Below are 17,308 nucleotides of genomic sequence, written 5' to 3'. Positions count from 1 at the left end.
ACCCCCCTCCCCCAGTTTGGCACATATCTCTGCTGTATGATAATGGCAGAGTCAAATAAAACCGAAATCATTGTGCTTTTCAGACAGTGTGTCCACATCTTCTTGAAAGCAAAGTCTGAGCAGTGCCAGGGGAAGTGGGGTGTGCGATGAGAAACACAGACACTTGTTATTCACCTCTTGATAGATCCTTGTTTCTAGTGGGCTTAAAGGGAAGCTGGCTTGCCTGCAGTAGGAGGTGTGGCTGGCGTCCTCATGCCCATGTGATGTTAGAAGATGTTGAAGGTGTTGGAGGCTGGTGGGCGGCAGCCTGTCTCAGAGGCTGTGAGCTCAGAGTCCAGACCAGCATCCCCAGTGAGCTAGGAGAGCTGCCCATTCATGATGTCAAAGAGAGCCATGGCAACTTCCAGCCATAACAAAGTGGTTTTGAGGTAAAACACCTGCTGATCAGCTTGGGACCTTCCCAAACTCTTTTTCCCCACTTATAGCAATAAGAAAATCAATGGGATTTACTTGCATTAAAACAGTTCTTCTCACTCCCTTCTCCGGTGGGAAAAAGCGGTTGCTGGTGGTTTTCACTTCTTAAATGTGATTCCCAGAGGTGCTATGACTGCCACTGATGGGTTTGGCCTTGATCAACAATGACTCCAGCCTTGAGCTGGCTGGTGTTTGCCCTCTGGAGCCTGCAGAGAGCTCCTAGCTGCTTCTTGCAGCAGCCACCCCTGCAGCTCCCCCCCTCCCCCTCCCCCAGAGCCCAGCCAGGCAAAACTACAACAGATGAGTAACAGAGTTGATCCTGTGGTCCCTACAGGGACCAAAGCAGCTCTCCTGTGCTCTTTGTATGGCCTGGGCTGCCTGATGAACGTCACCCAGAGCCTTCCTCCGGTAGCCGCCTGAAGCAGCGGCTGGCACAGGAGCCTAACAGAGGGGCACAGGCTGCCCTCACAGGGGAGCAGCGCGGACTTCGGGCCCACAATCACTGGAGGTCGGCGGGAACTCCAGCTCCCCCGGCGCGCTGCCTTTCTTCCCCAGAGAGCCTCCTCACAGCTCCACCTCGCCCCGGGACCGGGTGGGGGGGGGCGGTTTGTACGCCGGGAGTGGGGGGGGCACAGTGACCACACCACGTTCATTAACCTTCCTCTTCAGTCCCAGCGCAGCCCCAGCACCGGCCACACGGGACTCCCACAGCCCCCCTCTCCTCCCTCCCTGCGCCTTCCCCCGCCCCAGGGGCCGGTGGGGCCGGTGGGGACCCGCCCGCTCCCCCTCCCGCCCCCTCTCCGCCCCCTGAGTCCGGCCCCACCCACCCCGGCTCCTCCCTCCGGCCTCCACCATAGAGGAGTCTCCGCGCAGGGGGGAGAGAGGAGCGGCGGAATCATAGAGGTGGAGGGGTGGCGCGCTGGAGCCTGCACTTCCGGAGCGCGCTTCTGCGCGGCGGCCGCGCTTTACGGTGGCGCGCCATTCGGTCCCGTTCAAGATGGCGCCGGGGCCGCGGTGGCGGGGAGCGCTGGGGTTATAGAGGCCGCCGCAGCCGGAGGGAGCCGGGCCGCCCCGGCCGGGCGGAGCGGGTGAGAGAGCGGGATGGGACGGGACGGGTCTGGGGGGGAGAAGGGAAGGGAGGCGAGGCGGGGCCGGTTTGCGCTGCCGCCTTCTCTTCCTCCTCCTCCTCCTGCGCCGGGGGAGGAGGGGAGGCGTTGCTGTGCCTCATGGGAGGCTTTCTGCCGCGCTCCCCGGGGGACAGAAAAGCAGCGGCTTTGGCGTTGTGTTTGGCTTCCCTTTCGCCGTCGAGGGATGGCTTCTTGCGGTTGAAGCTTTTCCCTTTTTGCCCTGGAGGCGTTTGGGGTCGGGGCTTCGCGGTTTTATCCCTTTTCCCCCTTTAAACGCGGGGTGCAGTTGTGGCTCGTGTGTCTGCTCGGTGAGGTGCCCACCCAAAGGGATTATAGTGTCTCGCCGAGGAATCTGTGTAATCTCCGAAGCGGGGGGAATGTTGTCGGTGATCACGAGTCGTGGGGCGCTGCTGTGAGTGGCACACGGACTGTGAGCATAACCTGCCAGCACAGGCCATGAGCAGAGCTCTGCAGGCTTACTGGTCAGTGGGCTGAATGTGGTCGGTTCTTGGAGTTTAAGAGCCCCTCCTGCAAGGCCTCGAAGCACCAAATGATGTATGAGCCTTAAATTTCTTTTTAAGGGTGTGCCTGTTGCTTGTGGTTTGAAGGTAACATCTGTGATTAGGGAAGAGGGATGTGTGTGGTGACCGCAGTGAAGCTGCAGAGCTTTGGACTGAGCCTGGGAGTGCTTTCACTTGGATCACGATCTGTTTGGATGTAGTGTTGTGACTAGAAAACTGCATCCCATCCACTCCCAATTTTCAGAGGGTGTTTTAGATGTAAAGGTTGGAATACATTTTGTGCTTTGCAGGGCTTTGGATGTGTAGTTTTTTTCTTTGAGGGTATAGGGATGCAGCTGTGGGGAGATTAGAACTCAGAGGCAACATCTTAGTTTGAACACTTACATAGTTGTAAGTTGAAGAAATGTCTTAAGACATGAAATAATTCCTCCCAGCATAACCTTTTCCTCTCTGGTCATCATAGCACGGCGTGATGGAGGCAGGGAGTGTCAGGGCAGCAGTGTAGGAGGGGTCCATAGGGAGGAGAAGGTGACACAGATGTGTTTGCAGATCACTCGCTGCTGGAAACAGTGAGCGCTGGGGAGGGAGATCAAGAGCAGCTTAAAAGTCTTAAGAAAAGAAGGAAATTTACAGGAAATGCTTGAAATAAGAAGGTGAAAACTGATGAGCTCTTATGAGAATAAAGAAAAAGCTAGAACAACTTTGATACCTTGTGTGTGCTTCTCCCTCCGCTGTGCCCACCTGAAGTGTAAGCAAGAAGCCTCTTGCTTTGAGTCTTGGAGTGAGTAACAGTTTGGTTGATTAGTTTGGAGTAAGTATGGTAGTAGTAAGTAGGTACTTAAATAGTAGCACTTAGTTAAAGTGGAGTGGCTTTAATGTCAGTGCCTGAGCTTGTAGTAGTGTTTGAGGTCCTTGCAAGCGTTTGATGCTTTTGAGGGAGCAGCCTGCTGGTACAGAGAGGAGTATTAAGCATACTCAGGCTGCTGCTGCATATGGCCTGACACAGTGTCATCTTTTCCAGGTTGCTCCCTATTTTTTTTTAAAATCTTGGTTTTGAGGCCGAAGGAGAAGCCAAAATGGGGCGAAGATCAACGTCATCCACCAAGAGTGGGAAGTTTATGAATCCCACGGATCAGGCCCGTAAGTATCCCTAAAAAAATAAGCAGATGGGTATGGGTTCCTAGGGAAGCAAATATGAAGCTTGCTCTGAAGATCCTCCCTTGTGAGTGGGAACTGAGCTTCCTCACCTTGGGAAATACTATCTCAGTGTTGTCTGGTGTGAAAACTTCCTGAGAAGGCTGCTTGCTTGCAAGTGGTTCTGACCTCGCAGCTTGTACTGCAGTTAGCAGTGTTCAGAGGTCTTTGTGCTTAGCTGTTGGCTAAGCTACAAGCTGCTGCTTGGGACTCCGTTAATCTGCCTGAGGCTGGAATTTGAGGAACACATCAAACTTTGCAAGTGTTAGGTGAGGAAGTCTCCTAACCCTGTTTTTCCTTTTGGTAACATGCCAAGTGTTATCAGTGCTACGTGGATAAAGACAATCCAGAATTCCATGGCAGATATGTTTTATTTCAGATGTGTGCTCAAAGCCTGCAGATTTTTCAAGTGTGCTGTCTGCTGTTGGCTCTGTTTAAGCCTCTGGGCAGTGATCCTTTTATAGCTGCACACATCACTATGACTTTTGCTGCCTTTTGTTCTTTTCTGTATAGAAACATCCCTCCCATGGGAGGCACAGACTAGAAAAAAACACAGAATAGAAACCTGTTTCATGCTCTATTTCTCTCACAGGGAAGATGAGTTTAAAAGTCAGTCTTTGTAAAATGAATGAACTGCTGAGAATCAGCAGTCATCTTGAGGAAGGGGAGGTTTGTTGTTGTGGAATTGATTGTCTATTTCAAGTTGTTTTCTCTTCCCCCACCTCTAGGGAAGGAAGCTCGGAAGAGGGAGCTGAAGAAGGTAAAGAGATGAGGAAAGTTTACTTGGCATTCTGTGTACTGTGTATCCTGTTTGAGGTTGTAATGGACTGTGGACAATGAGTAGACTACAGATATTTTGTTGTTTTCTCAAGATTCACTTTGTAATATACTGTCCAAAGAAGTAGTTTAGGGAAACATAGACAGAAATCTTGGTTTGAGTAGCTGTGTCTCATCATCTGCTATTTTAAGTTGTTGTTACAGCTTTTCAAAACGTTATTATAAATACTTGGGAATGAAAAAAACCCAATCCATGACAAACAAACTATCCAAGATGTGTGTACTTTTTATCATGTTTTACTCTCTGCATTTTGTCAGTTGTTAATCTTGTTGATTGTATGTGTCTTAATTGGAGTGAGCGAGTTATAGAAGAATTTGTAAATAGCAAGATAGTGGAATTCACTTTCCCAGAAGTTTTAATTGCCTTTGCTGCTGTTTTGTGCCTTGCTTAATATTTGCTGGGCATTTTGAGGCATGTTTTTGTCTGCAGCCTGGGAGTAGTGAGAGGGGAGTATTTGGTGCAGAGGTTCTGTTGCTTGTGATGCTTTTCTTATCTGCTGGGTCTCTGATCTTAGAACAAGAAGCAGCGAATGATGGTCCGAGCAGCTGTGCTGAAGATGAAAGATCCAAAGCAAATTATCCGGGACATGGAGAAATTGGATGAGATGGGTGAGTGAGAGGTCCCAGCTGTTGGACTCAGGCAGTGGCTTGTGTAGACACCTAACAGAGTTTTAAGGGATGACTGGAGTCTAAAACAGAGTGACTTTTTCCCTTTCCTGTTGTGAGGGGGGATCCCGTGAAGAATTGGAGGTTGGTTATGGTTTGAGGTGATGTGGTACCATCAAAGGTGACCTCTTTCCAAGAATCACAGAATGGCTAGGTTGGAAAAGACCTTTAAGATCGAGTCCAACTGTTCCTGTCTAAACCATATCCCTAAGTACCTCATCTACCCATCTTTTAAACACATCCAGGGAAGGTGACTCAACCCCATCCCTGGGCAGCCTGTTCCAGGCCCTGACAACTATTTCCATGAAGAACTTTTTCCTAACAACTAATCTGAACCTGCCCTGGCGCAGCTTAGTGCCATTTCCCCTTGTCCTGTCTCCTGTCACCTGGCTGAAGAGACCATCTCCCACCTCTCTACAACATTCCTTAAGGTAGCTGTAGGTGGTGATAAGGTCTCCCCTCAGCCTCCTCTTCTCCAAACTAAACATCCCCAGCTCCCTCAGCCACTCCTCATAGGATTTGCCCTCCAGCCCCTTCACCAGCCTGGTTGCCCTTCTCTGGGCTCGCTCCAGGACCTCAATATCCTTCTTAAGGTGAGCAGCCCAGAACTGCACACAGTACTTGAGATGCAGCCTCAACAGTGCCAAGTACAGGGGTATAATCGCCTCCCTAGACCTACTGACCACACTATTTTTGACACAAGCCAGGATGCCATTGGCCTTCCTGGCCACCTGGGCACACTGCTGGCTCATATTCAGCCTGCAGTCAGCTAACACCCCCAGGTCCTTCTCTGCCTGACAGCTCTCCAGCCAGTCTCCCCCAAGCCTGTAGCGCTGCATGGGGTTGGTATGTCCCATGTGCAGCACTCTACTTGGCCTTGTTAAACTTCATCCCATTGGTCTCAGCCTGTCAGTCCAGTCAGATCAGGTCCCTTTGAAGAGCCTCCCTGCCCTCAGGCACATCAAGAAGATGTCTGATAAAAAGGAGTAGGGTGCTGGATAGCAACTGGTGAGGTGATGGAGGGGATTATCATAAGGGTGAATGCTTCCTGAAAATAGGGGTTGGAAGTTGTTTGCTTTGGAATGGTTTCATTCATCACAGTTGGGTAGTAGAGTAACTTATGTGTTGTTTTGACTGTTGTTTTGCTGCCTTGGGTTAGAGTTTAACCCGGTGCAGCAGCCCCAGCTGAACGAGAAGGTGCTGAAGGACAAGCGCAAAAAGCTCCGCGAGACCTTCGAGCGCATCTTGCGGCTCTACGAGAAGGAGAACCCGGACATCTACAAAGAGCTGCGCAAGCTGGAAGTGGAGTACGAGCAGAAGAGGTCACAGCTCAGCCAGTACTTCGATGCTGTCAAGGTAATGCTTGTCCTCTTTCAGGCTTGTAACCGTGGTGGTGCGTGTTATTTGTCCTCTCCTTCGGTGCGGCAGTGACATAGGAAGGGAACTCAACAAGAGCCCCAGCGTATGTGCAGTGTGGCCTATTTTTAGGTACTTATGTTAGTTTACATAGTGTCTTCAGTTAGAGCATTTCAGTGAGGATAGCATGGGGTTTGTCAAGTCTGTATTTGTCTCTAATACACTGATTTCATTCAACATGAAATTACAGTGTGTCCTAATTTTGGCTGGGGTAGAGTTAACTTTCTTCTTAGCAACTGGGATAGTGCTGTGTGTTGGATTTAGGGTGAGAATCATGTTGATAACACCCTGATGGTTTTTAGTTGTTTCCAAGCAGTCAAGGACGTTTCAGGGCGTTGGACCAGGTGATCTCTCGAGGTCCCTTCCAACCCCCACAATTCTGTGATTCTGTGATACTGCCCTGCTAATGAGAAGGTGGGGGGCACCCAAGAAGCTGAGGGGGACACAGCCAGGGCAGTTGACCCAAACTGGCCAAAGGGGTATTCCATACCATATGATGTCATGCTCTGTATGTAACTGAGGGGTGTGGCTGGAGGAGGGCTTAGGCTCAGGAGCTAGTTGACCATTGGCTCCAGGTGGTGAGCAGTGGTGTTGTGCCTCACCTGCTTTATTAGATATTGTTGTTATCTTTTTTCTGTCATATTGAACTGTCCTTAACTCAATCCATGAGTTTCACTTTTTGTTTTGATTCTCTTCCTTACCCCCACCAGTGGGAGCACATGAACAGCAGCGTGGTTGTTTTAGCTGCCTGCTGGGTTAAACCATGACACAGGGGAAACAGAAATTTGTGTTGCATATCAGCAATATCAGGATTTCTTTTCTATATTAGAGAGAGAGAGAGTGAGCTTGTGAGTGTGCAGTTGATATTTCTGTGAAATTTGTTGCTGGAAATAATAAGAATCCTTTAGCATTCCTATAAAGAGCTTTGTTTGATACTCTTTACCGTACTGGAGAACATAACATTTCCCAAGTGCAATTACCTCTAAGACTCTCTTTTTTTATTGGAATATACATTGGTGTAGGATTTGTGCCTTCTGGATACTTAAAAATACAGGCATACTTGTCTGCAGCCTCTTTGCTTTGGGGACTGAAGGTCTAAAGGGAGATGGAAACCTGATTCTGTTTCAAGTCTTCCACGAACATGCTGCATATGCTTTGTTTTACATTGAAAGCTTTTACTGTTGAGTTTTTCCCAAATGTCTTTCATGGGCTGTCACAACGTAACATGTGCTTAGAATAGACACCTTTGGCAAGTGATGCCAGGTCCCATGTGTTCTGTACTCTGAAAGGTAGTGAGGTTGTGCAGTAGCTTCTGTGGGAGTAACTCATTCTCTTTATCTTTTTTTAATTTATTTTTTCTTTCCTTCCCCAGAATGCTCAGCATGTTGAAGTGGAGAGTATCCCCTTACCGGATATGCCACATGCTCCCTCCAACATCCTCATACAGGACATTCCCCTTCCAGGGGCCCAACCACCTTCTATCCTTAAGAAGACATCAGCCTATGGGTAAGTGGAAGAATAAACTTATAGGAGACATTAGACAGGAACATTCTTATTACTGGAGAGGAGCTAGGGGGAGAAACAGAGGTAATACAACTGGCAGAAATCAGGAGTTCTGTGGAGGTGAATTGTGCTTTCTTTTAACCAAAGCCCTTTTTAATATTTTCCTACTATTACGGGTTGTTGTTTAAATTGCTGTAATACATTATGTCTTCTAGCATTTGTCTTTTTGCATATCAGTAAAACTTAAAGCCCAGCTACTTTGAACATAGAGGCCCCTTACGTTGCCAAACATTCATTTGTTTGCTGGTGTATTCATCTCCTGGTTTACTTGTTTATCAGGCTTCCCTTTCTAGTACTAATTCTTTCTTTGTTTTCACCAACTTTGTGGCTATTTAATTTTGCTTCTGTGGTGGGATTTAGCTTGGGTTTTTTTTTTTCCAGTCTTCAGTTGCCTTCAGACAATAACAAGGTTCTCAGATCTTCAGCAATCACCCACCTTTCTACCTGTCTCAAGAATTTTACAACCTCATAAATCATTTATAAATGTTCATGTTTCTTTTTTCAGAAGGTTGCTGTGTAAGCAGTGATGAGAGAAGGCTAAAGGGTTCTGCTAAGTGTGTGTTTGCTTGTGCTTGTTTGTATTCCTACATTTCTTATCTGCTGTTCTTATTCCCAGGCCACCAGTTCGGTCCATTTCTGTACTTCCTCCTCCTGGGCTTGGTGTTCCACGCTTGCCTCCAGGCAGGAAGCCCCCTGGACCTCCTCCAGGGCCGCCCCCACCCCAAGTCCTGCAAATGTATGGCCGTAAAGTGGGTTTCACAGTGGAGATGGCTCCTCGGAGGCGAGAGGAGGAAATCTCTTACAGTTCTGAAGCAGGTAAGGACTTCACTGTCACCATCTGAGCTTTTCCTTGACCTGCTTTGCTGTGGATAGCACTGGTGTGAGTGTGGTGTGACCCCGGCAAGGCATTCTGGCAATGTGGGTGTTAGTACCACTTGAACTCCTTAGTGATTATACCTCTGAGGTGATTTTGTTACCAGCTACCTGTTAGTGTATTCAGCTAGTTAGAGCTTTCAGTTACTTGTTTGAGGCGTATGTTGCACACATTGGATGTTTCCCAATATAGTCTTAACAAGATTGAAACATTGTGTTTAGTAGTCCTTAAAAAACCAACCAACCAAAAAAAACCCACAACCCCCGGCAACTTTCTCTGAGAAGTCTTCCTTTAAAAAAAAAAAAAAGACCATAACAAACCCACCAAAAAAATCCCCACAACAGCAACAAAAACAACCCACCACCCCTTCTCCCCAAATCTAAACCAAGCCTGGGTCTGGATGTCATAGGAGAACCTAGGTCATTTTAACACAGTTCCCTGGAAGCTTTTGTGGGTGGGCAGATCAGTGTTATTGCATACCAGGAAAGGAGGAAGTCTTTCAATAGTGGATGAATGCTGAACAGTAACGAGCTAATGAGCTGCATATAGGAGTTGCTTTCACTCATTTGCTGTTTGAGTTCATCATAGAACACACTGAGTTGGAAGGGACCCGTAAGGATCATCAAGTCCAACTCCTGGCTCCACACAGGGCCAGCCAAGTCAGAGCACGTGGCTGAGTGCCAGGTGGCTAATACAGAATCACAAGGTTAAAAAAAGATAGAAAAAGATGCAAAATCTTACAAAAAGACTTTCCAAAATATTTTTAAGGAGGTGCTAAACAGCAAAGGGGTGAAAATACGTCCAGGCTGTTGCTAACTGTAGACGTAGGCTGGTGTGCAAGAATGTTTTGTCTTTGGAGTTGCTGCACTTCCTCATACTTTGCTTCCTGCAGGACAGCGAGGGCACGATGACGACATGTCCAGTACCAGTGAAGACGAAGGTTACCCTGAGGACATGGATCAAGACAAGCACGATGAGAGTAGTGATGACAGTGACAGCGACAGGTCTGATGCAGACAGCGAAGGCGAGGACTTCCTGCATCGCGATAATGACAAGGAGAGGGAAGGTGGTGAAGAAAAGAAATCAGGTATGATGGCAATTTTTACATTGGGGGTTGATTTTTATTTTTTAATATTTTTTTCCCCCCAGAAGGGAAATGCAGTTCATCAGAGTTTGTTTCTGGTGCCCTGGCTTGGGGGGGAAAGTAATTTATTTAAGCACCTAAGTCTATTTTAACTCACTCTAAATTCCAGCTGAAGAACTTGTATTAGTAAATAGATCAGAAGGAAACCATCTGAAAGCGAAGCATCTTTTTCTGATGGGCAAGTTTTTTTACAGCTGCATTAGATGAGTAAGGTTGCAAGCCATTTTTTGCCTGAAGCATTGAATTGGCAGGATCCCTACAACACCACTCTCAGCCTAAAATATGCTTGCTCTTCAGTGACCTGGGCAACTAAGGCAACTAATGCTTTTGGGGTAACACTTATGTCTTTGTTGCCTGGGGGAGACCAATTGATAGAGAACACTGGGTTAGTAAAGCTTCAGATGATCAGGAGCACCTGTGTTAATGGTTATGTAAGGAGTGTCATTAGGTTAGAATTACATGTTAGCACTAGCATGTAGAAGACTTAAGTCTGATTTATTTCTTTATGTTCTTCCCACCTCCTGGCACCCTTGCCTGTGCTTTGCTTCCCCCAGGTCACAGCGTGAGGTTCGCAGACATGCCTGGGAAGTCTCGGAAGAAGAAGAAGAACATGAAGGAGCTGACCCCGCTCCAAGCCATGATGCTGCGGATGGCAGGTGAGTCAGAGGGGGGCCTTAACTGCAGACACAGCATTAGGCTTCCAGCTAGGCTTACCAGAGAAACCTTACTTTGTTCAGTTTTTATTTTACAGAGTAGATACTTTACTGTCATAATGTAAGACACAGTAAGAAGATAAGCTGTGGTTAGGTATTTGAGCTTTTTCTTTTTGTTTTTAAATTGCTTTCAGTCTAGTGGTGTGTGTGTTTTGCATGGCAGAGTTGAAGTTATAGTAGCAACTTAAAGTTTGGTTTTGGTGGGGTGTTTTTTATGTACTGGGATTTTTTTGTCTTCTCAACTTTATCGTGCTTAACTTTTTAAAACAATTGCTCAATTGAAATAGAATCATAGAATGTCTTAGGTTGGAAGGGACCTTTAGAGGTCATTTAGTCCAACTCTCCCTGCAGTAAGCAGGAGCACCTTTAACTAGATCAGGTCCCTCAGAGCTTCATCAAGTCTGACCTTGAATATCTCCAAGGATGGGGCCTTCACTGTGTCTCTGGGCAACCTGTGCCAGTGATCCACCACCCTCCATATGAACCTCCTAGTGAAAAAGAAAGGATGAGATTCTGTGAGCATGAAGGTCCCTAAAAATACCCTTTTGCAGAAATAATTTAACCAATAGAGTGAAGACTTTCGTGTTTGTTTGCTTGTTTTAGGTTTAGAAAGCGACCCTGGTATCTTCCAAAGGTTCTAGAGGTTCTTGGACTTGGGGGCTATGTTTCTTTTGAAGTCATGTCCCTGTTTCCTTTTCCCCTGACAAACTTCCACAAACCACAGATCACATAGCTGCAGTTTGGGTTGGTGGTACAAGTTCTAGCTCCTGCAGAAACACATAGCTCTTTGTGACAGAGCTCTAGCTAGAATTGTGATTATTTTTCTTAATGGCCTGTTTTACTATTCATCTTCTGTTTAACAACAAAATGTGGACAGTTTTCTTTCCTTTGAAGTACAGTTTGTCTTTTTCTTCATTTTATTTTGTGTGCTCAAGCATCCCTGATGTGCACAAAGACACTACCCGTGGACTGGTTTTTATAAGCGTGTCTCCACTTCCAGGTCAGGAAATTCCAGAAGAAGGGAGAGAAGTGGAGGAGTATTCAGAAGAAGAGGAGGAGGAGGAAGAGGACTCGGAGTCTGAGGAGACATCACAACAACAACAGCAGCAGCAGCAGCAACTCAGTGAGGAAGCTCTTAGCGAGACCAGGTCATCTACTGCAGCGTCCCAGGCGCAGCAGCAGCCACCTCCGCAGCCCGTTCCTCCAGCTCAGATACAGGCACCTCCTATGCCTGGGCCGCCTCCGCTAGGACCGCCTCCGGCCCCTCCGCTGAGGCCCCCGGGCCCACCCACTGGCCTTCCTCCTGGCCCTCCCCCAGGTGGATACTTCCTTTACTCTGGTTTAAGGGGTGCAGGCGCTGGGTACTACAGACAGTGTGTCGGTTTGGGAGCATTGAAACCACAGAGTGCCTTGTGGATGGGGTTATGGGAGCGCAGTGTGGCTGCCTGATCTCTGCTGTCAGCAGTCTGTTGTTGCCATGCTGTGCTTTTGAGGCATTGGGCTCTGGGAGCTGGTAACAGCCTGATGGGCATTGCCTTGTCAGTGTTTTACACACGCAGGCAGCAGTGGAGCCAGTGTTGGAGCAGGGAGAAAAAACCTGGTGCCATGTGTCTTTCCAGCATTTGGTTTTTCTTCCTGTGGTGTTCTCCCCCTACACACACACACCCTACCCTGAACACTAACCTGCTAAAGAGGCTTGGGAGCCACTGCCTAGTTACAGGACCTTGGGGTGGGGGGTGGGGGGGTTGGTTGGCAGTTTTTTAGCAAGCTGCAGCGTAAAGGCTTCTGCTGTTCTACCACCTGAATGTATTTCAGTCGTGTTGGGGAAGAAAATTCCTCACATGAAATAAATACTAAATTTGAGTTTGTGTCAGCATCAGACTGCGTGGAGACTGTTAGCAGTGGGAGCCAGTCAATAAGATTTTTATAGTGCATGGATGTTTTTGAGGGCAAACACTTGGTAGTTTTTTTTGATGTAGAGGGAGACTGCAGTTTATTTACGTTGGTGGGATTACTGTACAGCTAAACTGGATAACAATAACAAGTTATATATGTAAATCTGTCTCTTGAGTTCTTATATTGCAGAGATCAGTAATAGTTGGGCTACAGTGAGGGGCAGTATATACTACAGTTTAAATGTATCTTACTCTATATTGATACATCAAAAATGTGGTGGTTTGGTGGGCTTTTTCCTTTCCGAGGAGAACAGAGGAAAGTGAAGTTTGTTCCAGTCTCTGTCCTTCAGTTTTATTTCTGATATCCCCTAGAGGGGGGAGCCTCAAACCCCAAAACAGTTACTTTGAATAGAGCAAAACTACGTACTACTACTCGAGCTAAAAGGGCAATCAAATGCCAGAGTGAAAGGTTCTTTCGCTTCTAGCTGTTCTAACACCCTCAGCACAGTAGCTGTCCTCTGCTGTTGCTTCATTGCATGGGGAAAGAGCCCCTTTTACAAGTGAGACAACATACCTGGGTATTATGGAGACGTTTTCCTCTGAGTCTTAAAAACTGCTGCCTCTTTCTGAGTGGGTTTTGTATTACTTTCTTTTTCTCTTAGGACATCTGTTTAACCTGGCAGCTGGCTAGCGTTAGAACAGCTTTCAAGTTCCTGTTGAGGACCTTTAGTTTTATCTGATGGGATAGCCTTAGTTTTTTTATCAGCCATGAACTAAGCTTATCTTCATTTGTGTTATGTGCTTTCAGGAGCTCCTCCCTTCCTGAGACCCCCTGGCTTACCAGGGCTGCGTGGGCCTTTACCCCGACTTCTACCGCCAGGCCCACCGCCTGGGCGCCCGCCTGGCCCTCCGCCAGGCCCTCCACCAGGTCTGCCCCCAGGTCCCCCTCCACGTGGACCCCCTCCTCGCCTGCCCCCTCCTGCCCCACCAGGTAAGGTATTCTGTTTGCTTAAAGACCAAGCCCCTGCTTTATTTTCCTAGTTTTTGCTGTGGTGACCAAGCCAGGGAGCAGTGATCGGTCTGTCTTTGTTCCTGCCTGTGTGGCTGCGTTGTGCTGTGTCTTTCTATGTAATAACAACCAGTAATGCCACGCTGCTTTGTGTAGTTTTGTGGTGAGAAACCTGTCCTCAAGAAGGAAATTACAGATTTTATACTTCTGTTGGACTGTTCCTGAATAACCCCAGGGTGCTGTAATGGTGCTCCACTTGATGACTTGGGCATAGGGATGTTTTCTCTTCCTGTGTGGTTATACATTTCCCATAACTCAAGTTCTGGTGGGATGGAACGTCAAGAAACTTTATTTTCAGATTATAACTACAATTTGAGAGAGAGCAACACACAGGCTCCTGTGGCTTTCAGAGTCTGCAGGTCAGCAGTGTTTTCAATCCAACTGTTGGTGCAGGGTTGAAGTATTTTTTTTTAGGGGGTGGTATGTGTTCGGGGTTTTGCTTTTGGCTTTTTATTTTAAAGACTCCTGGGCGTGGAGTCGTCTCATGCTTTATTTTCTCCTTACAGGCATCCCTCCTCCTCGCCCGGGCATGTTAAGGCCACCTCTGGTGCCTCCGTTAGGACCTGCCCCACCTGGGCTCTTCCCGCCGGCTCCCATTCCCAATCCTGGGGTACTGAGCGCCCCGCCGAGCTTGATCCAGCGCCCCAAGGCAGATGACACCAGCGCGGCCACCATCGAGAAGAAAGCCACGGCCACCATCAGTGCCAAGCCGCAGATCACCAACCCCAAGGCAGAGATCACTCGCTTCGTGCCCACTGCCTTGCGAGTGCGCCGGGAGAACAAAGGGGCTTCCGCCGCCTCCCAGCGGAAGCAGGATGAGGAGCCTGCTCTCCCACTAACCAAAGCTGCCCCCAAGGCTGGATCGTCTGCCCCCATCTCTGTACAGACAAAGGATGATGTGTACGAAGCCTTCATGAAGGAAATGGAAGGTCTCCTGTGACCTCTCCATAGTCCTAGTCAGCTTTCCTGCCCCTCTGAAGACAGATCAGACCACTGCGGAGGGAGGAGAAGGAAGGGTCCTCCTGCAAGCAATGAAAGGGCTCACCGAACAGGGAACAGTTCCCTACCCACAGGTTAACTTGCCAGTATGCTCTGAATAGAGACCGCTGCGGCTGTGGTGTGCCTGGGTACCTCCTTTCAGAGCGAGCATGTCCACTTGGTGGAAGGAAATCAGAGGCAGGGAGGCGACGCTGCTTCCCTCGAGTCCTTCCCCTTCCTCAGAGGGAGAGGGTGGCACTCTGGGAAGTGGGGTGTGGGAGTCGTGGGCGGGGGCCTGAATCCTTGCACATCCTGGATGCTCTGGTGAGGGTAGTGGAACGGGTTTTTAAAGAGCCAGAAAAGTGTTAAGCGGCATTTCATACGCATATGGTTGTCCAGGTTTTATTTTCTGTACTGTTTTCTTCTGTAAATATTTTATAACCCTGTTTTTTTTTTAGTTGCAGTGAGATTGATCAGTCATCTTCCTTCCAGGGTAGTCAGGGAAGTAATTTGTTGCGTATACTGTACACTGGAATTTTGCACCCTGTCCCTCTTAACAGTCATCTTGATGGCTCTTCAGCAGCAGGGGAAACTTCATTTTGTCTTGTGAAAGACAATAAATGTTCAGTGTATCAAAATACCGATTTCCTTGTGATTTGTCTCACACTTGCATGTAGATGGAAAAGGGGGGGAGGTTCTTTGCTGACCTTGGGGCATTCTGACCATGGTGGGGGGCGGGGGGAAGCAATAGCTACATTATAATTAATATAGCAGAACTTTAGTTTTAAAAAAGAAAGTATATATTCTTGGTTTTAAGATCCTAAACGTCTCTTCCGGCCTTTTTTGGTAGCTAGTAGGAAGTTAAGTCCTGCAGTACTACTAATAATTATGAAATTATTTGGTTTATCCCTTCTCATTGAAAAGTTTACTTTGTATCAAGCTTCACATACCCACTGGAAGCATCTTGGACAGACTTCTAAGTAAAAAGTACTGAACAATTTTCATTCTAAGAGTCTTAAGGATAATTTTACCTGTAGAAAATCTGATTTCAAATTTTGAGGTCAGTGATTAAGGTACAGTTTGGGTTTGTTTTTTTTAAATTACTTTCATGTTTCCAGCTTAACCCAAAACCCCAACATTCTTTTGGGAGAAGTATTCCTTTAGCTTTGTTTGCTGTGCTGACACTGGCACATGTTCCAACCCAGTAACCCTTACTGCACTGAAGAAACAAATCTTTATTCTCAGTGGAAACAGACTGCAAAATCTCCTGGTAGCTTGTTGGCACATCAGTTTTAAGATCAGTTGGATGAAGCAGCTCGCTGACCTTAAGAGAAAACTGCAGTTTTGGAATAATTCTTATCAGAAGCACTGGACTGGAGCACAAGGCTAATACTGAGAGTTTAGCTATTTATCCAGGTGTCTCCATCCTGGTTAAAAAAAAAAATAGTGAGAATGATGGAACTTAAATGAAATAAAACTTTTGTTTTCCCTGTTGAATGACTTGTAGCCAGTGGGTTTGACTTTAAGGGTGTGTTCTCTAACAATGTATCAAATTCTAGGTGGTTACATGCAGAGTCTGGTGAGCTTTCAGATCTTTATTAAAAAGAGAGTTTATGCTGACCTGCCAGACTAGGAGATACCTCAAGCAATATCTTTAGTGAGCTACAAGCCTCAGACTTAGCTGAATATTCAACATTTTGAGGTTAAGCCTGTTTTAAGGAGGCAAAGTTATTAGATACCCAAACATATGCTTGGAAACTTTAATTCTGATTTTACAAATTCTGGACACAAACAGGTTTGTACAACAGTGTTCTTCCTCGTTCAGGGAGTTGTTGCAGTTGTATCACATCTTAAATATTAAAGTTATGTTTATGGGATATCTTTATATTTTAGTTCTTAAAAAAATGCATTGTCATCTGCCTTTAAGTGAAAGGTGTGAATGGTGATTGATTTCTTTATTGTTTTTAGGGGAAGGGACATCAGGGGTGCTTCTAACCCTGGGTTTATTAATAGTATTGATCCTCCCTCCCAGGAAACAGCCTGAAATAGATACATGCTTATATATTATCATGCTGTTAACTTATTTTCTAAGTGAGATTATTTATTATTGTTCAAGTAGAAATAGTTTTGTTAGAGGGGACAAAAGGGCACAAACTTCTGGCATTTTTAAGAACAGTCTGCACTTCACCACAGACTCTGGAAACACTTTCATGTATTAACCTTATAAGGTCACTAATCACGGCCACAATTCTGTAATGCCACCTTTTCCATACTCCAGAACAGATGTTCTCAGCTCTGAACAACTGGTACTGTAAATCCAGGCCAATTTATTCTCATCTTCATGTGCTCATGCAGAGCTTTGGGCTGCTTCTATGTGGTGCCACCTCCATCTCGTGGTTGTGATTGTAAACTGTGGCTCTGAGGTGTGTTCACAGAAGAAGAAACAATCGTGAGGAGGATGGGGGCATGGAAGGGACTGAGCCACAGAGAAGTAGGAATAGGACTCCTCTGGACCCCAGGGTTCAGTGATGATCAGTGACAGCATAAAGCTGGAAGGAGGCCTCAGATGAGGTAAGGTGTGAATTGACACAGCCAAGGAAAGGTGCTTTATAAAGGTTACCGAGCCTGGTTGCCCAGGCACGAACAAGTCGTGACCCTACTTTGCACGTGCTATGAAGTTATTTTTGTTTTGCCTTGGCTTGTAAATCCCCTGCCACCACTGTATCACTGTGTATGCCTGGCAGCTTAGATCAGAATCCCTGGTGTTGTACCCTGCTGGGGAGAAGGATGGGGCTCTCTCTTGCTCTAGCTTGTAAAATGTAGATAAAATGTGATCT

The 17,308-nt window shown here is 46.9% G+C and overlaps 1 protein-coding gene across 1 annotated transcript; it reads left to right on the top strand.

Annotated features, from left to right (window-relative positions):
* The first annotated feature begins 1,464 nt into the window (after positions 1 to 1,464).
* Positions 1,465 to 15,103, top strand: WBP11 (WW domain binding protein 11). The gene is made up of 12 exons (XM_084270468.1): positions 1,465 to 1,562; positions 3,144 to 3,262; positions 4,045 to 4,076; positions 4,669 to 4,762; positions 5,979 to 6,175; positions 7,608 to 7,741; positions 8,415 to 8,614; positions 9,565 to 9,759; positions 10,371 to 10,472; positions 11,530 to 11,847; positions 13,233 to 13,415; positions 14,000 to 15,103. Exons 2-12 carry the CDS (start codon positions 3,199 to 3,201, stop codon positions 14,431 to 14,433), a joined length of 1,953 nt encoding a protein of 650 aa, XP_084126594.1. The 5' UTR covers positions 1,465 to 1,562; positions 3,144 to 3,198; the 3' UTR covers positions 14,434 to 15,103.
* The last annotated feature ends 2,205 nt before the right edge of the window (positions 15,104 to 17,308 follow it).

Source organism: Gallinula chloropus, assembly GCF_964237585.1.
Source record: "Gallinula chloropus genome assembly, chromosome: 1".
NCBI classification, from domain to species: domain Eukaryota; kingdom Metazoa; phylum Chordata; class Aves; order Gruiformes; family Rallidae; genus Gallinula; species Gallinula chloropus.
The sequence above is the reverse complement of the archived record's forward strand: the minus strand, read 5'-3'. Positions and strand labels throughout refer to the sequence as shown.

Coding starts and splice junctions, on each gene's coding strand:
- WBP11 (XM_084270468.1), top strand. CDS start 3,199: ATGGGGCGAAGATCAACGTCATCCACCAAGAGTGGGAAGTTTATGAAT. Junction 8,615..9,564: donor CTCTTACAGTTCTGAAGCAG/GTAAGGACTTCA, acceptor TGCTTCCTGCAG/GACAGCGAGGGCACGATGAC. Junction 11,848..13,232: donor TCCTCCTGGCCCTCCCCCAG/GTGGATACTTCC, acceptor ATGTGCTTTCAG/GAGCTCCTCCCTTCCTGAGA.